This window comes from Lytechinus variegatus, chromosome 19 (assembly GCF_018143015.1).
Source record: "Lytechinus variegatus isolate NC3 chromosome 19, Lvar_3.0, whole genome shotgun sequence".
Classification (NCBI taxonomy): domain Eukaryota; kingdom Metazoa; phylum Echinodermata; class Echinoidea; order Temnopleuroida; family Toxopneustidae; genus Lytechinus; species Lytechinus variegatus.
In genome coordinates, this window is record NC_054758.1 from 546877 (window position 1) to 572653 (window position 25777).

The window sequence follows — 25777 nt, forward strand, 5'->3', positions numbered from 1 at the left end:
TATATCCCACCCTACTCATATTAAAGGACACACTCTTGATTTGGTAATTATGAGGGATAATGATCACTCAATTAGGGACGTTGTGGTAACCCAGACTTTGCCATCAGATCATTCTGCATCATCTTTTCACTCCCCTTCGTGAGACCACCGCCAACATCTAATGTCATTCATGCCCGTATGTTACGTGAACTTGACATTGATCAATCAAGTTAGATATCGAGTCCTTCGTAGCAGTTACAAGCTTAGAGGAAATGGAAATTGACCAGAAGGTACATATTTTCAATGACCCTCTTGCTTCTAATCTAGATCGCCACGCACCAATCAAGAAAAGGAAAGTGAGAGTTCGTCCCTATGCTCCTTGGTACAACGACGCAATACGCAAGGCCAAACAAGACCTTCGTGCATGGGAAAGGAGATGGAGAAAGAACACACGTTCATCTACAACATTTGTATCTGATGACATGAAGAAAGCAACGAGAGAATATTACCAACTTGTCAATAACTTTAAGCGTCAGAATCTTCAAGAACTTATATCCACTAGCAACAGCAAACAACTGTTTCATGTGATTGACAAGATGATTACTGAAAAGCCTGATAAATCATAGCCATCATATCAGTCAAGTGCTGAGATTGCCCAGAAGTTCTCAAAGTTTTTTGACAGTAAAATTCAACAACTGAGATCTTCATTTTCTTCCTCTTCTATTGTTGTGGGGGGGGGGGGGGAAGCCTGTGATCAATTGATCATCGTCTTGAGAAATTTGCGCCAGTTTCCCAAGAAGATCCAGCGCTAATTCTTAGCCAGTGTCTAGAGTTCCTGGTACCGGCCATCACGGACATTACCAACGATTCACTATAATGCGGAGTCTTCCCTTCAGCGCTCAAATCTGCTTTGGTCATTCCTACCCTAAAGAGACCGTCACTGGATGCAGAAAGTTTAAGGAACTACAGACCAATTTCAAATTTACTCTTTTGGGGTAAGGAAATATAACGAGTTGTCTCAAATCAATTTACTGAATACCTTACTGCTAACTCCCGTCTCGCATCCCGACAGTCTGCATATCGAAAAAATCATAGTGTGGACACTGTGCTACTTCGTGTTCAAGATAATATTCTACATGCTTTGGATACTGGAGATGATGCTATCCTCATACTTTTGGACCTACGTGTAACATCAGCCTTCGACACAGTTGATCACGATGTTCTTCTTTCCAGGCTGAAAACACGATTCGGTGTCTCTTGGACTGTAGCAAAGTGGTTTGACTCTTACATCACTGGACAATATCAACAGGTGATCATTGATGGCTCACGATCTGATCCTACTCTAATTAAATGGGGGTATCAAAATCATGACCAACCACCTCAACTTTCAAATAGTTACCGCACACAATAGGTCAATATCATGCGCTAAAATATACAATTTTAATATATACATATATTACCTGATGTACGCCTCTCATCTGGTTGAGATTAAATACATTTATACCAACATTTCTTTGAAAATAACTGCAATATCGAAATTTCAGAAAGTGGGCTAATAAGAGTTTTCACTGTCGTTGCAATCTTACTTTACACTGTGGGACACTATGTTATATAACATGATATAAAATACGTACTCATCAATATATAATTTTTAAAATATAATTATATACACCAAGGCCTACATAGGCCTCACCATATATGTCAGGGCCCAATACTTGGTTTTGTGTGTTTTAACAACCAACGTTATGACATTTATTCATACTCAGTGGAGTCATATAATCTCATGATGACATACTGATCTCACAATAAGATTTGATTTATGTCATAAATCCGAACCAAAACTCTATTCTATGACTAATTTCGTTATTTATGTTCGACGTCATATCGATACATTTCACCAAAGATTTGCCTTTCAGCTGTCTATTTTTATTCTTTTGCTTCTGTAGGATCACGTTAGATTGACACCACCCAGGTAGTTGTCTGCCAGATGAGTAAGCTTAGCATCTTTAAGGGCTTTCCTCAACTGTTCTCGTGCTCTTGATTTAGTTGTTCCTTTCCTCCATTTACGAAGCATATTCAGCGTGCCCATGTAATCTCCATCCCTCTGATTAACCCCTATGTAACGTTGCCTCTCCTCCGGTTCAAAGCCCAGTTTACCTCCAAGACGATCAATTTCTGTTCTTTCGTTGATCCGGTTAGCAATTTCTGTTAGAATGTCATCGAAATCCTTTTCACACTCTTCCCCTGGTGCTTTACTGAAAGAATATAAAATGAAATTAGGAAAATAGTAATGTTCAACGATGAAGATAACGACCAAAATGATCATTATCATCTGATTATTTGTAAACACCACATATATCGTCCCTGTTTTCACGAAGTGACGGATAAGAGGAAAATTTTCACTTTTTTCAATTTTGAGTTTTTTGCATTTTTGGACATCTATGACTTATATCTTGAACCTCAAAAAGTTTCAGATCACAATAATGTCTAATTACGTTGCTATGACGACATGACATTCAATAAAATACCGGGTAAAAGGATTTCTTGTTTTCACGAAGTGACGGATAAGCAGCCGTCAATACGTGAAAACAAACGAATACGCTTTGCACTCAAAGAGTTTTTTCACGAAGTGACGGAAGGCAAATATTTACAGTTTGGAACAGCCGAAGACCATGAAATGGTGAGTTTTTTGTAATTGTAGGAAATGAAATAAATGTAATGCAGCCTTTAAAGTCATTTCGAGTGATTTCAACCCTTTTTAAACGTCTCTGATAGCAAAAATCCTTAAAAATAACGTCCAATCTCTACATACATTGCCCCACATATTTATTTTCGTGTCAGTGAAAATTGAACGGAGTATTGCGTGTACTTTTTTGTCACTCAATCGAACTTGAATGTAAATTTAGTCAAACCATAAGGGTTAGAATATTTATCAAGACTAAATAGATTTAATGAAGGCTGAGGATTGGTGAAATAGTCGTATAGGCCTATAGGGGCATTAGTTTAGGCCTAGATCTAGTACATGCATTGCCATTGACATTGTGTTAACTCGCCGTACTCGTTAAGTTCTAACTTGTCTTCACAAGATCCCAGGCCATATGAATAGTATTTGCAATAAATTTCCATAAAAAAATCACAAATGAATACATAGATTTTATTGTCTGCTTTGCTATAGTGAACTCATCATGTAATTACATACTTTTAAAAATATGTAATGGAAAGATACCCCCCCCCCCACCCGGGGGGATCTATAAATAACAATCATGAATTAATTTGGTACAGTTAGTGGCCAACCTACGTGGGCAAATAAGTTGAGTCTTTAGTTAAACTGAAGATTACTGGGGATTTATGTTTTAAATAAATCATCTCAAGTCCAGACTCAGTCTACATCTAATGTAGATAGAGCTTTATACTTTGTTGTTTGGTGGCCACTTCCTCGCCCTTATCTCTATAACGTTTTACAGAAACTGAAAGAATCTACATCAATAACTGCAACTGGGATTTGATCATAATCATGATGATGAAGATATTTTCATTTTTTACAGATGCAGTGTATACAATAAGTGATGTTTCAGAGAAAAAATGAGAGAAGTCCTGGAACTGGTACACTTGCTATTTAACAATGCTGATGGTCAGATACAATTCCAGGTGAGAATTGTCATACTCACATGACATCCTGTCAGTATAAGCAATTCATTGATTTTCACTCACTACCAAAATTAATTTCAATTTCAAATCTGGTAAACAATGAAGCTATAAAACTATGTTGATTCAAAGTTATAATCAGAAAATATTAATTTTGGAATACGTTATAATTTAGCAGATATACATGTATTTCTAAGTTGTAAAAGAACATTATTCTCATTTTAATAGATGCTTGGTGTACTGCCCTAGAACATTACAAATTTGACATGTGATCATATTTTCAGCTGAAACTTTCTTATAAATTGGAAACATCTAATTGAAATATTTGCTTTAATTATCAGTGGTAAATAGAGTGTATATAGTATATTCTTGTACCATACTGACTGGGGAGTTTTATGTTTGGTAAGGGAAATTTAAAATATTGAGTCTGCTATCTATTCTACAAACTTGATATTGGATTGACAGAAAACTTTGAAAACAAACAGATAATTTGTACATTATTTCATTCCACACACACAGGTTAGATCCAGGGGCCAACACGCTCGTCAGATGGGTCATTGATGATTCCCTGAACATCGCAGATATGATCTGATTTGGTGACATGACAGTGGAATTGGGTAGTGACTGGATTTTTATAGTGTGCCCTGGTTTTGAAATATTGAAGTAACCAAACTAGAAACATCTTCTGAGAACTCTGACTGCAATTCTAATGATGAAACTCTGTCTACACTTGTGAAAATGTAAAAGGAGTTGGCTCTACCTCGTGGCTTTTCAGGTTCAGTGCTCTCATCTAACTTTTTCTTTTTCCAGCTGGGTAACTGATACCAATTTTAATTTTCTTGAGATTTTGACTTCAACATAAGTTAAGTTTTAATTTTGATAGGACTTTCAAATCTGGTTTCATTTTAGAGCAGTGTATTATATAAAGAAACTATACTGCTTGAACTATAAGTCTCTGCTCTTATACAGCGCGTCCCAAAAATGTCCCTCTGATATGCTGCTTAATAACTTCCAAAAATAAAAATTATTCTCAATGAAATGTATGGATATCGGAAGCCCATTTCATGTTCTAACTTCTATAAAAATTTCATTGGTCTTGCTTCAGTGGTTTTGAATACACAGCCTATTATGTAACAGTGGTGCTTTTCAACCCATTCCAAGATTATATGCATGCAACACTGCTTTGTGTTCTGCACTTTCTTGCATATCAACCCCCTTTGACCATTCTGACCAAGGAGATATCACCTCTATCTCCTTGTTCTGACCAAGGAATTTCCTGATCTGACCAGGGAAATCTCCATGATCTAACCAGGCTCATCAAATCACAACCTTGAGCATGTTCAGAAGGGCAAAAACAGTATTGACAGTTCATTTCATGTTTGATAAACGGGGAGACGCACAATGATTGAGACAACGGGTCATGTCTGTTTCATGCATAATTCTAACAATACTGCATTTTTGTTTTCATTACTATACATGCCATAGACAATGAAGAAATGCATCAATGCTGCAAACTTGGAATGAGCTAAAATGCACCACTGCTACGTAACAGAGTGTGTATTCAAAACCACTGAAGCACGACCAATGAAATTTTCATTAAAGTTAGAACATGAAATGAGCTTTCTACTCATGAACATTTATTTGAGAATCCTACCACATTTTAGAATTAATTCAGTCCTAAGTCAGAGGGACATTTTTTTGGGACGCGCTGTAGTGATATGATTATGAACTCCTTTAAAAATATTTTATATATACAGTCAAATATAAAGTTCAGAATAGTCACTTATCTGCTATACTTACATGTTAAAATTGCTAATACACATCGTCCACATATGGATGCAGAATAATTACCCTTTTTCATTCATTTGTTTCGCATGTTTTCATATTGCTTGGTGCTATCTAAAAAACAGAAATACTGCATATTTCTACATTTAGAACAAAACTGAATGTTATTAGCTCTATTGTGCTTAAATGTATTGTGTTAATACTCTATATTCTTTAATAATAACAATCATAAAATTTAGACTGACATGCATTGTGAAACTCGATAGCTGCATGATATATTACTAGTAAGGATGTAGGGGTGAAAATCATATTAGGTTTTTGTGAATTCATTTTCAAAATCCAAATGTGTTAATACAGACACCCCCCCCCCCCCCCCCTCTTCCATGAGGTAATGTTTTATTGGTTTATCAGGGGTGTGAGAATTCTTAAGCTGATTTTAGTTATTTTTTGCTTTTTATTTTAAGCTTGATATCCCCCATTCCTGTACAATAGTTTGAGAGCTCATTCAATTTAATCCCCCAACTCTTTACAGAATTTTCATGTCTTTATTTGTCATCGCTCACACACCTGGTTCATGCAGTCGATGTGTCGTAATTTTATTCCAGAAAATCCAACTGTTAGATTTTGTTAATGAGTGTTATTCAGGAAAGAAGTAATACATGATTATTTTTAGCTTGAGGTTAAAGATACACTGCAGCACATGTTTTTCTGTCTATTTGTAGTAAGAATTTTACTCTTTTTTTTAATCCCACAAGATCAAAGATGTTATTTTCTAAAACCATGAAGACGATTTTTTTGTAAAGTTTTCAGATTTGGAAGAAACTAAGGTGTATTTTAATATATGTTCCTGTTTTGGACTCTGACAATAATTTGCAATTAAAAAAAAACAAGTGTTTGAATGGAAAATGTATTGATGAATGTTATTTAGCCAATGACTTGAGAATGATGGAAAAAATACAAATCTACTTAGTCATTCGTATTTTTTATCATTGCCTTTTTTTTTGCTTTTGTCGCTGTCGTTTGGAATTTTGATTATAAATTTGTTTAAAAAATTATCCTGTTTGATTTGACGTTAAATTATTGATTTAAAATTATATTTCTTTCTTTGACCATCATAGTTTATAATTGTTTATTCAAAGGTTTGCATGGTTCCTTCGGTAAAGATAAGCTTTTTGTACTATTGGACTTTTTAGTCCTTGACAGTGTGTAAAAACATGAAACAACTCTCAAGGCAATTGATTTAATTATGACATTCTTTTCATTAAAAAATTCCAAAGAGTAGTGAATGTAATAAGTAATGTTGACTATGTTACTTCTATTTTGATGGAAAAGAAATAGGCAATTATACTTGTATATGTGTATGTTAATACAAATATACATTAGAGAATATAACTTTCCTGCACCACTAGCAATGATTATTTTCCAGTATTCTTGTAATTGAAAGTTTATTAATTTGTCATTGGAATGTTTTGAATGTAGAATTGGGTACTTGATAGCAATTCTGTATTTCTAAATGTGGCATTCCCAGACTAGGATTATACTGATTGTGTTTAGCAAGGTATGATATACAAATAAATATATTGTTGCATAACGGTATATTCAAGTTTTATGAAATGTATAAAATGACAAAATTCTGACAATGTGTACCTGATGGTTCATTTCCTATACCTTTCACAGTGCAATATTAAATTAATTTTAATAATTATGAATGTCGATGTGTTTGTCACTAGCGATTATGGTCCTATATATTATTGAATTTAAAATTTTGTCAAAAATATTTTTCCATTGTTAACATTGTATGGAGATGATACTTAAATGAATTTATTAAGCATACCTTTATCGAAATGATTGATATGAAAAAAATGTTATATTTAATTTTCTTTTTGTCACTTGCTGCTATGATTTTATGTTATAGAATTAAAAGTGTTCTTCTAAATTTATTCACATTGCTAAATTTGAAGAATTTATTTTATATCGTTAGTATTTTCAATGATTTATGACATAACTCTCATTTTGCATGAAAAGATATTTTAATAGGATTTTCAGGAGAGAATACATGACAATTGTGATAAAGGAAAAATGGAGTAGAGAGAGAATGAGAGGGTGAGTGATATGTAACTCGAAATTTGTTCGCTTTATTTTGACATTTTTTTTTTGGGGGGGGGGGGTAGCAATTAGTCATAATTTACCAATTCTTGTTGCCTTTGACAAGTTAGGTCCACATTTAGTTGAGTACAATTTTCGAGGTATTAGTCTCAAAGAATAATGTTGAATTACTAACTCGGCCTTAACAAAGAATTAATACACAACATTTAAGAGACATTCAATCGGGATTTCATTTTATGAAGGGGGTAGGGAGGTTAATAAACTAACAAAAGTTTATAATGTTGAATTTTCAATTTCCAAACGGAATCAGAGCACACAAAGGGTATATAATTAAACTCTTTATAAAGACAAAAGACAATTCGACTACATTGTAGTCACATTTTTCATGACCTGTTATACAAAGCTTTCGTATTTCAGTGTTCATCTATCAAAAATGAATATGATATTGAAATAAAATAGGCCTAAGAATTTAAAACGTGTGTCTATTGGGCTTCCCTTTTATTACGTGAAAAAAAAGAAAACAGTTTTAGAAGTGATTTTTTGTACTTATTAGCGGAAGCTGCAGGCCCTATTAATCTCACATTTAGGATTAATTTTGTTTGCAATAGCAAATAAAGAGTTTGTGTATATCTAAAACATAAGTATGGAATTGCATCCACTAGGCTATACGTGGGACTAAGGCGGAACCTCTTCCCGTCACTTCGTAAAAACAAAATTGAAGCGCGTCCTTGAATTTCGGGTTTTCACGAAGTGACGGTTATGCGCGCGGAGCACTATCCGTCACTTCGTGAAAATAAATCTAAGCGTGTCCCGTAATATTTTTTTTTCACGAAAATATGGTTCTGTTTATAGCTCATTATCTTCTTAAATACTAAAGGAAAATGCAAATGATTGGAATCGAAGATTGTCTAGAATATGCCCTCTACGAAAATATGATATTTATTCACCCTGCATACATTAAAGAGGTTGAGATTGAGGTCTAAACCTTTGCAAGCGATTTACTCAAAACTAGCTTTTAAAAAGTTACGCGCACATCCGTCACTTCGTGAAAACAGGGACGATATATATATATATAATATAAAATATATATATATATTAATATAATATACATGTATATATATATGTATATATATATATATATATATAAAATAATTTATTGGTTGGATGTTTGACTTAAGCTGGTCGTACAGACTGTTTCACCCGAAGGATCATCAGCGACTCCTGATGATCCTTCGGGTGAAACAGTCTGTACGACCAGCTTAAGTCAAACATCCAACCAATAAATTACTTATACTCAGCTCCTACACAGTCGAGCACTATTAGATATTGCAGTATATCACTACTCAATTGCTTACCTATATATATATAATATATATATATATATATATATATCGATGGATGACGAATAGGGGGAATGCACGAAATGCACGCAAATTCAACGAATTTAAATATAATTTCCGGCAAATCATGCATTGTCAAATTTTATCAACGAACGGTAAGCATGGTAAGCGAAGGATAAATACAACATACAAAGGATATCGATTTTTTTCGGTTCAACTCTTTGAGTAAATTGCAGCCGAAGGCGAGCGAAGACGAGCGAACAGTGAGCAATGGTTTGATGGCGTGCGATTAGAAACGAAGACGAGGGAATAGATTGGGCGTTCTTGTACGTTTGTGTCATCGTGTTGCTTCTTTAAGGGTTTATTTGAGATCGGTCCACATTGGCAAAAGTGCGATGAGGGACTATGCGTGACAATAAATTACGAACGATTACCGCAGACTATTCAAACAGTTGGCCAACTATTTTTCAATTCGTCCGCGCGAATTTGAATAATCGCAGCTGTTAGTTCAGAAGATGTACGAACCCAAACACGGAGGGTAAATGATATGATTTACTATCAGTTGCCATTGATAACGATTTAAAAAATGTCTTTTGCCAGCCAGGCGCGGATCCAGGATTTCGAAGGGAGGGGGGCCCAAATTCGACCTGATTTTGGCGCCCCTGTGTACTTTTCGGAAAAATGGCGGCCCCCATAGGCGGAGGAAGCGGGGGAGGACGTGTCCCCTCCTAAATTTTAGACGGGGACGGTCCCCCCTAAATTTGTTTATAATAAACTTTTTTTTTTTTGCTGGGCAATTTGTTTTCCTGGTTCCCCCCTAAATTCACGTGGACTCCCCCTGAAACATGTGTTGTCCCCCCCCCCTAGGTTGATGGCCTTTTTTTTTTGCTTGTCAAAAATTTTTGGTTTAGCAACTCCTAAAATTTAGGTTGATAACCTTTTTGGGGGGCGCTTGTCCAATTTTGTACCTGTGTCCATCCCAAAAATTCAAGTGCACACCCCCTACATTTTTTGGCTTCCGCCGCCAATGGCGGCCCCTCCCTCCCCCAGGCAATCATAAGTGCCTTAAATGCATGTTGAATTATCTTATTTCATAAGCACATGAATCAGGGGCGGATTCAGCCTTCGCCAATAAAGGGGCCACATTTTCCCCGATCGGCCGCTCGAAGATTTTTTTTTCGTTTGTTTCTTTGAAGGGGGTAGTCCTATAAGTCACCTCTTAGCTTTATTCTCTAAATCAACATAAATGTATAATATCATAATCCAATATTTTATAATGACCGCGCGAAGCGCGAGCAATTTTTTTTTGAAATTGTATGCATTTTTCCTAAAATTTGAACATTCTGAAAAAAGATGTGCCTGCAATACTGCGAACGCGAAGCGCGAGTATAAATTTTTGATAAACGTTTTGAACTGATTGGAAAGGTAGGCCTACCAGTCCTGTTAAAGACTGCATACAGTTAGCCATGAAGACGTTAAAGATTTCAACAATCAAATAATGCGAGCGCGAAGCGCGAGCTGAAAATTTTTGACATTTCTACATAAAGAATGGAAAACTTTAATCAGTTTTTGTAATCATGAACAGGATAGCTATACAGTATAACTAAACAATTGATGCGAGCGCAAAGTGCGAGCGGAAAATTCTAGATTTAGACCTAGAACGGGACACTCTATTCATGTTTCCTAAATCATGAAAAAGATGAGTAATGCGAGCGCAAAGCGCGAGCAGAAAATGTTTGTTTACGTTTTGAACTGATCGAAAAGTGCCTTTTAAGGACTGCTTGCATTTAGACATGAAGACATTACATATTTCATTAATCAAATAATGCGAGCGCGAAGCGCGAGCTGAAAATTTTTGACATTTCTACATAAAGAATGGAAAAATTAATAATCACTTTTTGTAATCATGAACAGGATAGCTATACAGTATAACTAAACAATTGATGCGAGCGCGAAGTGCGAGCGGAAAAATTGTAGTTTTAGACCTAGAACGGGACACTCTATTCATGTTTCCTAAATCATGAAAAAGATTAGTAATGCGAGTGCAAAGCGCGAGCAGAAAATGTTTGTATACGTTTTGAACTGATCGAAAAGTGCCTTTTAAGGACTGCTTGCATTTAGACATGAAGACATTACATATTTCATTAATCAAATAATGCGAGTGCGAAGCGCGAGCTGAAAATTTTTGACATTTCTACATATTAAAAGAATGGAAAACTTTAATCAGTTTTTGTAATCATGAACAGGATAGCTATACAGTATATAACTAAACAATTGATGCGAGCGCGAAGTGCGAGCGGAAAAATTGTAGTTTTAGACCTAGAACGGGACACTCTATTCATGTTTCCTAAATCATGAAAAAGATGAGTAATGCGAGAGCAAAGCGCGAGCAGAAAATGTTTGTATACGTTTTGAACTGATCGAAAAGTGCCTTTTAAGGACTGCTTGCATTTAGACATGAAGACATTACATATTTCATTAATCTAATAATGCGAGTGCGAAGCGCGAGCTTAAAATTTTTGACATTTCTACATAAAGAATGGAAAAATTAATAATCAGTTTTTGTAATAATGAACAGGATAGCTATACAGTATAACTAAACAATTGATGCGAGCGCGAAGTGCGAGCGGAAAATTTCTAGTTTTAGACCTAGAACGGGACACTCTATTCATGTTTCCTAAATCATGAAAAAAATGAGTAATGCGAGTGCAAAGCGCGAGCAGAAAATGTTTGTATACGTTTTGAACTGATCGAAAAGTGCCTTTTAAGGACTGCTTGCATTTAGACATGAAGACATTACAAATTTCATTAATCAACTAATGCGAGCGCGAAGCGCGAGCTGAAAATTTTTGACATTTCTACATAAAGAATGGAAAAATTAATAATCAGTTTTTGTAATCATGAACAGGATAACTATACAGTATAACTAAACAATTGATGCGAGCGCGAAGTGCGAGCGGAAAAATTGTAGTTTTAGACCTAGAACGGGACAATCTATTCATGTTTCCTAAATCATGAAAAAGATGAGTAATGCGAGTGCAAAGCGCGAGCAGAAAATGTTTGTATACGTTTTGAAACTGATCGAAAAGTGCCTTTTAAGGACTGCTTGCATTTAGACATGAAGACATTACGTATTTCATCAATTAAACAATGCGAGCGCGAAGCGCGAGCTCAAAATTTTTGACATTTTTACATAAAGAATGGAAACTTTAATACAATTTACTTATTACAGAAAAAGCAATTCGAATCTGTACTGATTCCCAATATTTATCACACACAAATCCATTATTCCATAAACTAAAGACTCTAATGCAGTATTTGACATAAATACACTTCAAAGTTTACTACTTATGTTTAAGTACGTAAATAACATGCTCCCACCTACCTTCATTCCACAATTTTTATTCTCTGAATACATCTATTCATTCATACCCTACCCGTAACTCCAAATTTCTATTTAATCAACCCCAAACTGCTTATTGCGCAGAAATCCATAAGACACCATGGTCCAGATTTGTGTAACTCTCTACCAGCAGAGTCTGTAAAACAATCTTCGTCTCTTTACTCATTTAAGGCAAACGTTATATCTATGTTATTATCAGAATATTAGAAGTAAAATTTTTGTGTCATATCCTTTTTATCGTGAATTTATTCCTCCTTCGATTTAGTCATTACCAATATCTTCATCATGACCACCATCATCTCCATGGCCATCATCATCATCATAATCATCATCAACATCATCATCATATCACCGTCACCCTTAGCTTTATCATCTTCATCTTCATACTATAACATTGCATGAATTTATGTTTCGTATTTGAAAATATATGCCAATTCTGCTTTATAAATGTATTAATTCAATTAGTATAAGTTTGGGATTGTCATTTTTTCAAGCAATCTGCTTATGATGACAATCCTCCTGCAAATTGTGAATATCATATAGTTAATCATTTTTGCCTGGAATTATTTTTTTAGTACTCATTATTTATGATTCATGCCAAAAGTGCTAACATATTATGTTTTTTATGTTGTGAAAAATGTATTATACGAATGTTATGGATGCAGAAGAAAACAATAAATCAAATCAAATCAATTGATGCGAGCGCGAAGTGCGAGCGGAAAAATTCTAGATTTAGACCTAGAACGGGACACTCTATTCATGTTTCCTAAATCATGAAAAAGATGAGTAATGCGAGTGCAAAGCGCGAGCAGAAAATGTTTGTATACGTTTTGAACTGATCGAAAAGTGCCTTTTAAGGACTGCTTGCATTTTGCCATGAAGACATTACATATTTCACAATCAAATAAATACGTGCGCGAAGCGCGAGCTCAAAATTTTGACATTTCTACATAAAGAATGGAAAACTTTAATCAGTTTTTGTAATCATGAACAAGATAGCTATGTAACTAAAAAATTGATGCGAGCGCGAAGTGCGTTTTGAACTGATCGAAAAGTGCCTTTTAAGGACTGCTTGCATTTAGCCATGAAGACATTACATATTTCACAATCAAATTATGCGAGCGCGAAGTGCGAGCGTAAAAAAAAAATCGAGATTTCGACCTTGAACGGGAAACTCTATTCGTGTTTTGTAAATCATGAGAAAGGGGATCTTCCTAATACGAGCACAAAGGGCGAGCAGAATTTTTCGATATTGTGATCTGAAACTGGATAACTGAATGAAAATGCGCGCGCGTGTTTCAGATTTACACCTAGAATCTAGGCATTCTAAACAATCTTTTATCATGAAAATAAAAGCGAGCGCGAAGCGCGAGCTTAAAATATTTGATATTCCGATCTGATATTTCAAACACTTTGTAGGAAACTTGTAAGGTGGATATAAATCGCACTTGATAAAGAGCTGATATGTTTCATTATTACTTTAATTTTGAGACATAGGACCTTGACATCCTTAGGACATGTTATCATATGAATATGATGACTATATATCTTCCTATTCATCTTGCTAAGCGCGAGATAAAACAAAAGTGACAATTTAATTATTAAATTGATATCTTAATATTAATGCATAATGAGGGCGCGGAATCTGATGATATTATGGCCTGAACACTGAACATTTCAAGCACCTTTTTATTCATGAATAGGATGCATCATTAATTAGTTGATATATTTTTAACCATTAATGCGAGCGCAAATCGCGATCAGAAATTTTTGATAAACTGTCATGAAAAGGGGATTTTAAGTAGTTTGTTATACAATCAATATTGAGACATACATAACCTGCCAATCAAAAATGCAAGCATAGCAGCGCTAGCTGATGCGTTTTGATAATCAGACCTGAAAAGGGATATTTTGAAAACTTTGTGGAATACATGAAAATAATAGGTACCTGATAAACCAAATTCGCGAACGCGCAGCGCAATTGGAAAATGTTAATATTCAGACCATAAAACTAACATTTTACAGAGCACTTTTTAAAAATCAATATGTAAATCACAAAAATTAATGAAAGTTCGATTTCCAAGGAGAAATATGTTTTGAATACTGACTTCCAAACGTGATATTCAAGCTCCGTGTTGAACAAGATATTTTGATCACTTAACAGGCAATGCGAGCGCGAAGCGCGAGCGAAAATTTTATATAGTGACATAAAATATTTTTTCCAAGTCTTCCTCTCATCTTATTTTATTCATTCGTCTTCCTCCTTTTCTTTTTTCTTTTCCTTCCTTTTTCTTTCTCCCCCCCCCCCCTTTTTGCTCTACCAATAGGGGGTCCGGGCCCCCTCGGGTCCCCACCTGTATCCGCCTATGCATGAAGAAGATGCAATTGAATAATGGTATTATGATGTGTTCATGAATAAATGTAATATCACTTTAACAAATAATCGATGCGAGCGGGAAACTCGAGCGATTTCTATTTTAACCATTTGATGCTTTCAATTCGTTTAACTTCTCATCAGAGTAGGCCCTGCTAGAATTATGTGAGCGGGATCCAGGCGCGGATCCAGGATTTCTTAGGGGGCCCTAATTTCAAGTCAAGTAATAATCGTTCCGAAATATTGACTCCCATTGCCGAATGGGTAATGTCTAGTTCAGTTACTTCTCACAGAAACCTCTCTTGCATTGTAGGCATTCTTCGTTCTTGTGGGTACTCCCATTACTTTTTTCTTTTCTACTTTTTGCTTCAGGGGTTGAAAAATCTTACGGGGATGACGCCCCTGTATCGCCGCGTATGAAAACTGGTTGTGCAATTACTAAATTGTATATTCTGCATGAAAGAAATTAATATTTTATTTTGGGTAAGATGTTCTTGAAAAAGATATAAATTTACATGTTTTTTATTATAAAGGTGAGGTAGATTCAGTAGTCAGCACTCAGCATTTACTAATTGGGAGTGCACTGCCTACTTTCATCTGTAAGTGTTTGGATATATTATATAATCTTTTGTTATTCGCTTGAATTCCATTCAAAACAGTGAGTTGTCTTGTCAATCCTAATCAGCAAACATTGGCTCTTCCGCTCTTGCAACAATCATATAAAGTATCAAAAGGTTATGCATCTTATAATCTTGCTCAAATTTTATATACTCCAAATAGATTTTCAAAAGAAACAAAATGCGTGTAAACGGTGTATATAAAAAGAATATAAGATACTAAAGATAAATTACTTACTGTAAAAATATACTTTATTGTCAGTGTCTTTATAAATATGAAAACAATGCTCTTAAGTTCGCATCATTTTGGACGATAAGTTCTTATCTCTCCCTTTCATACAATACTAGTGAAACATGAATTCCAAGGTCCCATGTATCTTGTATACATCAACTATTTCAAGATGTAAAAATAAATGTAAATGATAGCAATGCAGTTTAGGCCTGAGTAAATCCTCGTAATATTTTCAGTGGAATTCGTTAAAAAAATAAAACGTGATTTCCCACTGTAGGTTAGAAAAGAAAAGGTGTTGTATCATCAACTGTATATAGCTGTCTTTTACGCATTACTACATGAAACAAAAAATATAGGAACGATATAAACCATAGAGTTATTTCAGTTATTTGAGTATTTGACGATTCGTCAAAAAATAAACGCCTCCGAAACTTTCACCATTACAATGAAAGAATCATTTATTCTTTTACATATTGCACACTAAAAAATAAAGGTTCAAAATTGAACCCCGAAAGGTTCTTGCAAAATCAGCACCCAATGGGTTCAAAAATTGAACCCCTGATTTGGGGTTTAAAAATTGAACCCTGCGGTTGGGGTTCATTTTTGCACCCTGCGGGTTCAAAACTGCACCCCTAAATTTTAAATTGAACCCCTAGGGGTGAAATTTTGAACCCGCAGGGTGCAAAAATGAACCCCAACCGCAGGGTCAATTTTTGAACCCCAAATCAGGGGTTCAATTTTTAACCCATAGGGTGCTGATTTTGCATCAACCCTTCGGGGTTCAATTCTGAACATTTATTTCTTAGTGCTTGCAAGTAAACTTCAAAATTTCTGTAAATAATATCTATCAATATGTCCATCAGTGTTGTAGTCAAGGCTCAAACCTCCAAGGCCAAGGCTTTAATACCCAAGACCAAGGCATCAATCCCCAAGGCCATGCCTAAAAACCTCAGGGCCAAGGCACTTCAAACTTTCAATATATGGAACAATGAGCCGACAACAAGGCGGCAGTTCGAATATCAGTTCGGCGCCCCTACATGTAGGTCGATCATCAATTTGCCCCCCCCCCCCGAACATCATTTTGGCATCCCTTCGAACTCAATTTGCCTTCCCTAGTTCGAATATCATCCCCCCTAGCTCGAGTATCAATTTGCGCCCCCCTAGTTCGATCATTTGGCCCCCCCCTTCGAATTCCATTTCGCCCCCCTAGCTCGAGTATTAGTTTTGCGCCCCCCTAGTTAGAACATCAATTCGGCGCCCCCTAGTTTGAGTATCAATTTGGCGCCCCCTACCTCGAACATCGATTCGGCCCCCTCCCTAGTTCAAGTATCAATTTGGCGCCCCCACTTCGAACATCATTTCGGCGCCCTCATAGTTCGAATATCAGTTCGGCGCCCCCTACATGTAGGTCGATCATCAATTTGCCCCCCCCCCCGTTCGAACATCAATTCGGCCCCCAGTTCGAACATCATTTTGGCATTCCTTCGAACTCAATTTGCCTTCCCTAGTTCGAATATCATTTCGCCCCCCTAGTTTGAGTATCAATTTGGCGCCCCCTACCTCGAACATCGATTCGGCCCGGGCCCCCTCCCTAGTTCGAGTATCAATTTGGCGCCCCCACTTCGAACATCGATTCGGCCCCCTCCCTAGTTCGAATATCAATTCGGCGCCTCTACATGTAGGTCCAACATCAATTTGGCGCCCCTAGTTGAATATAAATTTGGCGCCCCTACATGTAGGTCGATCATCACTTCGGCCCCCCCCCCCCCCCCGTTCGAACATCAATTCGGCCCCCAGTTCGAACATCATTTTGGCATCCCTTCGAACATCATTTCGGCGCCCTCCTAGTTCGAAACTCGATTCGGCGCCCCTACATGTAGGTCCAACATCAATTTGGCGCCCCTAGTTCGAATACCATTTCGCCCCCCCTAGCTCGAGTATCACTTTGACCCCCCCCCAGTTCCAACATCGATTTGGCGCCCCTACGTCGAACATTAATTCGCCCCCCCCCCCGTTCAAACATCAATTCTGCCCCCAGTTTGAACAGCATTTTGACATTCCTTCGAACATCATTTCAGCGCCCTTTTGGTTCGAACATCATTTTCTTTCCTCCTCTTCCTCTTTTTTTTTCTTCTCGTCCTTTCCCTCTTCGTCTCCCCTTTTCTTCTCTCTTTCCCCCTTTCTCTCTTTCTTTTTTCTTCTCTCCTTTCTTCCCTCTTCCTCTTTCTCCTTTTCCCCTTTTCCTCTCTCTTTTCACCCTCTTCCTCTTTTTTCTCCCCCTCCCCCCCCTCCCTTTTCTTCTCTTTCTCCCCCTCTTCCTCTTTTTTCTCTTTCTTTCCCCCCTTCTTTTCTCCTTTTTTCTTCTTTTCTTTCCCCTCTCTTTTTTTCTTTCCTCCCTCTTCCCCTCTCTCCTTTTCTTTCCCCTCTTCCTCTTTTCCCCTCCCTTTTCTTCTCTTCCTTCCCCCTTCTCTCTCTTTTCCTCTTCTTTCTTCCCTTCTTCCTCTCTTTTTCCTCTCTCTCCCCCTCTTCCTCTTTTTTTTGTTCTCCCTCCCCCTCCCTTTTTCTTCTCTTCCTTCCCCCTCTTCCTCTTTTTTCTCTTTCTTTCCCCTCTTTTTCTCTTTCCCTTCTTCTTTTCTTTCCCCTCTTTTTTTCTTCTCTTCTTTCCTCCCCTCTCCCTTTCTTTTCTTCTCTTCCTCCTTTTCTTTCCTCTTTTTCCTCTCTCTCCTTTTCTTCTCTTCCTTTCCCCTCTTCCCCTCTCTTTTTTTTTTCTCCTTTTCCTTTCCCTCTCTTTTTCCTTCTCTTTCTTTCCCCTTTTCCTCTCTCTTTTCCTTCCCTTCTTCCTTTTTTCTTCTTTTCTTTCCCCCTTTCCTCTCTCTTTTTCCCCTCTTCTTCCTTCCCCCTCTTCCTCTCTCTCCCCCCTCTTCTTTTCCCCCTCTCCTCTCTCTCTTTTTCTTTCCCCCTTTTCCTCTCTTTTTTTCTTCCTTTCTTTTTTTTCTTCTTTTTTCCCCTCTTCCCCTCTTTTTCTCTTTCTTTCCCTCTTTTTTTTCGCCGAAGGGGGGGGGGGGGGGGGCCAAGGCCCCCTCGGCCCCCCCATGGATCCGCGCCTGTTGCCAGCCATCGCAAGGCATATTTCAGGCAATTCGGTTAGGAGTGAGGTGGCCTCAAAATCTAAACACCAACAGGGCTGGCCTTTATTGGGATGACGGCCTCGCCGTACTCAAGAGAACTTCGGGCAGTATAGGTCACGAAAAGCCCTTATTAGAAGAAACCAAAGCCAAATAAGAGAAGCAATCTCATTGGAATGAGTAAAATGAGAGAAACAATTAAAAAAAAATGCATTTAAATCGGTTAAATAAGTCTTGTTGTACTTTCTATGGTGATCCTCAAATTGGCAAACATGCTTCAAAATGGCTGATTTGTGGACAACTCCCATTTGTTTTTGTACACAATTTTCAGATTTTCCTAATTATCTTTCAAACTGCATCTCGCCTCCTTCTGAGCACAACACATATCATGGAAAATATGATTCACATCACTTATATCAAGGTCAGGAGGAGATAAAGTGAAATATGTAAAATAAAGGGGAAAATCTGAAAATATGTGTACAAAACAAATAAAAAGTTGTCCACAAAAATCCGCCATTTTGAAGCACGTTTGCCAATTTGACGATCCCAATAGAAAGTACCAGACGATTTTTTAAACGTCCATAACTTGCTTATTCCATAACCGATTTTGATGAAACCTTTTTTTTCAATTTATTGTTCCTCTCATTTTACTCTTTGTTCCTCTCATTTTACTCTTTCCAATAAGATTGCTTCTCTCTTGGGCTTTGGTGGTACTCAACCGATGGGTCTACTGGATGTAACATTGAATGTAACAATGTACATCCGGACGTACAGAAAGCCAAACTTAAACGTGTAAAAGAGATCCCTTACTCAAGCAGATTCCATAGTGAAACAAGTCTATCAACAAACAATTTTAATCAAACAGAAAAAGAAAGAAAGATACTGAAGAGAAAAAAGCAAGTCATCAAAAAATTATTGAATAAAAAAGCGTTCATAACGAAATCAAGCTAAAAATTCCTTGTGAAATATGAATCGTTTGCAAATGGAACCAAGAAGAACGAAAATGGGCCTACAAGATACAATCATTGTTTATAAGAATAAAGCTAAGAAGAAATTTGCAAATCGGGGGGGGGGGGACTTACATTGACGAGTGGATACCATGCGAGACCAAAAAAAAAAAACAAACGGATGTCTTTTTCAAGATAGGGCACACTACGTACGTAACGTATTAAGGGTGTCAAAATACTAAGATAATGAATAAAGGGTATCTATTTCGCTAACAAAACTACGTGTTAAGGGCAAAATTGCGAGGGTATAAAAAAATTAAGACTAAAATGTTTATAAAGGATGTACTTTTTGCCCCGAGAGTCAACACTACGTGTTTAGAGTACGATTTGCGCGAGGTGTGGAGGAGGGGGCTGTACTAAACCAATGATGTAAAGGTAAAACCGACGACCGACGTCCGTGACATAACAATTTAAATATCGCTGTACTTGTTAAGGGTTAAATTCAGGGAATACATGCCAATAGTATCGTTTTATTTTCAATACTTGTTAAGGGTAGGGTTTCACACGTCAATACTTGTTAAGGGGTGCATTTTCAGAATCTGGAAAATACATGTTTAGGGTGCTTTTGGAGACCCTATGGTAGCGCATGGTATCCACTCGTCAATGGAAGTCCCCCCGGGGGTTGCAACTATAGAAACCAACAGATATCAGTTTGAACGGCCGATCTGGAAAAATGTGGATCAAACTATTTTTGCGCGCTCTCGATCCTATCGGCGAACAATGGATGCGCTCCTGTAAGTCGCTGTAAAAATGTGGCATAGGTCTCTGTTACATCTGCATCGGGTTTGAAGCCGACGTCGGGCCACCTTCACGTGTGTGATTTGAAGCTTCGAGATCATTACACATCGTAGCATTGTCTTCTTTACACCATTAAAATGTAAGGCTTGGGTCCTCTTGTTCAGAACTTGTAAAGTTATTCTCAATAAGTAATGACAAACGAGCAAGTTTTGTGAAAACCTATTGAAATGATTTCATTTCACAAGCTGATAGGATATTAATGATACAGTTTTTAATGGAGTTTGTTTATTAATTGCAAGTTTTGTGAAAGGGTGCATATTACGGGTGATGATAATGACACTGCGACCCAATTCAAACGCTGCATTGATAAAGGAATAATTATAAAAAAAATCCCCCAGAGGAAAGGTCACATGTTGTATCAAATCATCAAATTCAAATTTTCAAAATTTCAAATTGGAAATTAGTGACAAAGTATCAATACTATCATCATCGCCAACCATCATCACCATCATCATCATCATCAACACCATCATCATCATCATCATCACCATCAGAATCACCATCATCATCACCATCACCATCATTATCATTACCATCATCACCACCATTAGAACCATCATCACCATAACTATCGTCATTATCAAAAGGAAGCCCCCCTAATTATTGTGGTACATGAAATTACTAATGTGGACAAACTGGAACTGATATGGATGCATACAAATATTCATATAATTGAAACTTCATTGGGGATGTTACACGTCGTCTGAGGCCCTATGGCCCGGCTTCACTTCGCCTTCATGCCGCCTATATGCACGAGTTACATGACTTGTCATGAACATAATCTTTTATTATTTTTCTTTTAATTCAGATCACAGCTATAACTATTGAAAGATATCACTTAACTACTGCCTTTTGTGCCGACGTCAGTCCCGGGGGGGGGGGGGGGGGCACTATATAATGCATAGTGGGTATGTGCCGCGGAGGGGACCCCCATTTTTTAACCCAAATTTCCGTTCCAAGGCATAGCATTTTTGTCTTATTGACAAAAAACAAAGAAAGCCGCTCCAAGGCATAGCATTTTGTTCTTATCGAGAAAAAAGAAAGAAATCCGCTCCAAAGCTTCGCATATTTTTCGTTACGCCGTTCCGGTCGCATAGATCTGCTGCAATTTTGGTGAAAAGCGGCCGCCGAGCGCTGTCCGACCATCGTCTCTGCCCGAGCGCAACAACCGGCGGCGGCCGCGCTAGCTGCATCATGCACGCATGCCCGTTCCATAGGAGTGCATACGCACGTACTCACACGCTGGCGATCCGTTCCAAGGACCCCCGTTTTCACAAAATTGTAGTTCCGAAGCCCGTTCCGAGGACCCTCCTTTTACAATAAGCCCGCTTCAAGGCCCCCGTTTTTTGTCTCGCCCGCGGCACATCCACTTTTTTGGTCTAGTGCCCCCCCCCCTGGGCGTCAGTCCATTTAAAGGTGTTAGACTGAGGCCGTTCGCACACCGCATTCAAACCACATCCAGGGGTGAACTCATTTCAGGCTGTTACATACCCGTCGAGCAGCCTCAGAAGCCAGCCGGCAGTCCACTTTCAAGACATGTACTCCCCCTCCCGATAAAACACAGTATTTGCTTGCCGGGGAGAATGTTTTGGGATTATCCGTATGTAAATATGCTTTATTGTAAATTACACGCGGCCTTTTCACACCGCCTTGCGATACAACAGTAAATTAGTAGGCACCGTTGTTGAACGAATCAAATGAAGTAACTAGTGGAGCGCCTCTGACGGTCTCACCTGCGTTACGCGATTCAATATAGCAGCAGTGCGACTTTGAAAACTATTTAATAATTTAATGATTATTCACAAAATCACCATTCATATAATGATACCGTATTGAGTTCACTGACCCTGAATGACATTTGACGTTGATCATTTGACTTAAGACTTGTCAATGATACTCGACTACCCCTATGTCCATATTTCATAAACCATATCCATAAACTTAGAGAGTTATGACAGCAATTTAATAATTACCTCCAACGTGGCAAAAGTTCATTAACTTTAAATGACCTTTGGCTTTCATCATGCGACCTGAAACTCGTATGAGATGTTCAGTGATATTTGATTCCTCTCATGTCGTAGTTTTATGAAATAGACCAATACAGTTTCAGAGTTATGCTGGTAATTCAACAAAACCCCCGATTTAAATGACCTTTGACCTTGGTCATGTGACCTGAAACTCGCAAGGATGTTCATTGATACTTGATTACTCTTATGTCCATGTTTTATGAGTAAGATCCATATTTTCAAAGTTATGGTAATTATACAAATACCCCTAACTTGGAAAAGTTCAATGACCCTAAATGACATTTGACCTTGGTCATGTGACCTAAAACTCACGCAGGATGTTTAGTATTACTTGATTAACCCTATGTCTTAGTTTCATGAACTAGGTCCATATACTAGCTAAGTTAGGCTGTCATTTAAAAAAATTAACCTTCGGTAAAGATTTGATGTCGACGCCGCCGCCGTCGTCAGAAAAGCGGCGCCTATAATTTCATTCTGCTATGCAGGTGAGACAAAAATGAAACGAAAATCACTGCTGCCAGATAAAGGGGTGGACAATGGAAATATGACCATAAATCGTAAAAAAAAACTTGTACGTGATTTGTTTTTGTCTTTATATTTTTTCTTGTCCTTTCCCATACCCTGTAATATTACATGTACCTGTTGTTGATGTTATTTTCGGTTTTAAGGCAATTATTATTCTGATATGAATATTTACGCCTATTCACCTACGAATATTTACCTAAGATGTATTAAGGCATTATTGTTGTATTGATTAAAACATAATTCTAACCTGGAATCAGCTGCTGTTGCTAATGTAACTGGATGAGGGATGTTAGATGATGATGATGAACTGTTGACTGGCGGGAAATTACTGGCTGCTGTGGGAACCTCATCTGAATGAAACAGAATCCAAAAATTATGATTAGAAGTTGTATGTACACAATTGTACGTACATGCCATTGGATTAAGATTCATTTGCTAATTAGGGCTATCAATGTTCGTTCCTCATTTGATAAAAGTTCATTACCTATCAAGACATAAACCGTGCCTTACCAATTCGCCCTCACACATGTCACATGAGATACGTTAGAAAGTACAGTATGAGATAATGTAAGTACATATTGACTCCTGAATTTTATTTCAATAAAGGGAGAATGTTTCATTTCTTCATGCAATGGAAAAGTCGAATTTACCTGTCAAGGATTTAGCGGCAATATATATGGTTTATACTCGACCCAATTTAGAATATTGTGCCCTAGTGTTCAATAGCAGTCTTACAGCAAACAAAAAAAATAAAACAAATATAGATGAAGAGAACAATGGTAGGCGTAGTCTCTGCCGGGAATCGAACCCGGGCCCCCAGCTTTGAACGCCGCTGCCTTAACCACTAGACCACAGAGACGGGTCAGTGGCTAGGCCGAACCCTATTCGATTGACCGTCAGTTAGACAAATTTTCGACACTATACCAATTATAATTTCCTTTGTCGGGTGAAGGTGGGTTTAGAACAATGACAAGCCGTCTAAACCCACCTTCACCCGACAAAGGAAGTTATATTTTTTTCGGCATCACCAATTTTTCCAAAGGGTAGATAGCTCTGGGGAACCTTGATTTAAGCTACGCCTACCATTGTTCTCTTCATCCATTTCTTTACAATATTTAAATAAAAAAGAGTTGCCAAAAGCTGTTGTACATGTATAACTTTACACACACACACATATATACATATATACATATATATATATATATATATATATATATATATATATATATAATAATATACATACATACATATATATATATATATATACATACATATATATATATATATATATATATAATATATACATACATATAATATATATATATATATATATATATATATATATAATATACATATATATATATATATATATATATATATATATATATATATATATATATATATATATATATAAAGATTGATGAAGAGCCGTGTGCCAATACAAACTTGTAAACTTGAATTGGCCATTTCCAGCTGTTTTTAAAAATTTTTTTTTATCTCATTTTATTTTGATGTTTTTAACGAATTGAATTAGAATGTTCGTCATTTATCATCTCCATCCATTCATAGTAAGTTCAAAAGGTGAAAGAAAACCTTGCTATAAATTGATATGGTTTGGTTAATCACATTTATTTATTACCATGTACAGATTTCTTGAAAGTTTCAATGGAGATTACAAAACCAACAAATAAAAGATTATTTTCACTCCTCTTCTCTATCTTATTTATGCAAATCGTTACACTATAATTATAGATGTCCCACTGCCACCCCGCAGGCCCACACAATGCAATTTCTGAAGTTGAAAGCACAATTTTTCTTATTGTGCCTACATTAATATTACATTTGATTTTTTCTTCATTTATATTGCATAAGAGAGATTCATTGATAATAATACCACTTAGCATCATTGGGACGATGAGATCCCTTCTTGTCCACTGTTCCAATAGGAAGTGCAACAACACTTTATTTCCGCTGAAGGTTCGTGTATCTAACTCGAACATCACTTTCTCCTTCTTCACATAGTAAAAATCCTTAAGAATCTACAAAATAAAAATAATTTTGCAGAATTTCAACAAATAACATAACACCAATAATATTTTTTTGCATTTTGATTTTGATTTTATTTCTTAATTGGGTGGAAGAGCCGTGGTGTAGTGGTTCTGACTCTCGCCTTGTAAACAGAGGGTCGTGTGTTCGAATCCCACCGCGGTCTAGCGTCCTTTGACAAGGCGTTAATCCACACTTTGCCACTCTCGACCCAGGTGCTAAATGGGTACCCGGTAGGATGCGAAAGATATTGTATGTTTGATTTTGCCAGCGCCATGAGGCTGCGATGAATGCAAGGAATGCTCCCCAGGGAGTGGAAATTGTGCACTTTTCGTGCGGGATTGAAATGAATCCCATGACCGGGGTAATAATATGCTGTAACTCGCTTTGGGCCATTCTGGGAAAAGCGCTTTATAAAAATTGGCTATTATTATTATTAGGTGGTCTGTCTTTGACAGATCACCTCTTAATTTCGTCAGGATTTTTTTTATTTATTTATTTTTAACGATTTTCTTGTCGCCAAGTTATCTCAAAATAGACTTGATCAATTTCATTGAATTTCATGTCATTTATAGGATCTGTCATGGACACGTCAAAATAAGCTTTTCAAGGTCATCAGGTCATGATGACGTCATCTAGGCGCCATTTTGTAAAATCACATTATCAATGATATCTCCATTATCAATTATCAAAAATCAATCAAATTAACATCACATTAACTTCAGGTCAAGGGTCATCAGGTCATGTCATCAAAGGTCACCTGGAGGT

At 37.0% G+C, this 25777-nt stretch overlaps 1 protein-coding gene across 1 annotated transcript in view; it reads right to left on the minus strand.

Annotated features, from left to right (window-relative positions):
- Window positions 1-1926: 1926 nt before the first annotated feature.
- LOC121406104 overlaps window positions 1927-25777 on the minus strand; it is a 35369-nt gene continuing 11518 nt past the window's right edge. Inside the window, exons 3-5 of the mRNA XM_041597120.1 lie at window positions 24858-25002; window positions 23211-23313; window positions 1927-2234 (exon numbers count right to left, since the gene is read on the minus strand). Coding sequence (XP_041453054.1) covers window positions 1928-2234; window positions 23211-23313; window positions 24858-25002 — 555 coding nt within the window. The 3' untranslated portion in view covers window position 1927. The remainder of the gene's footprint in view (window positions 2235-23210; window positions 23314-24857; window positions 25003-25777) is intronic.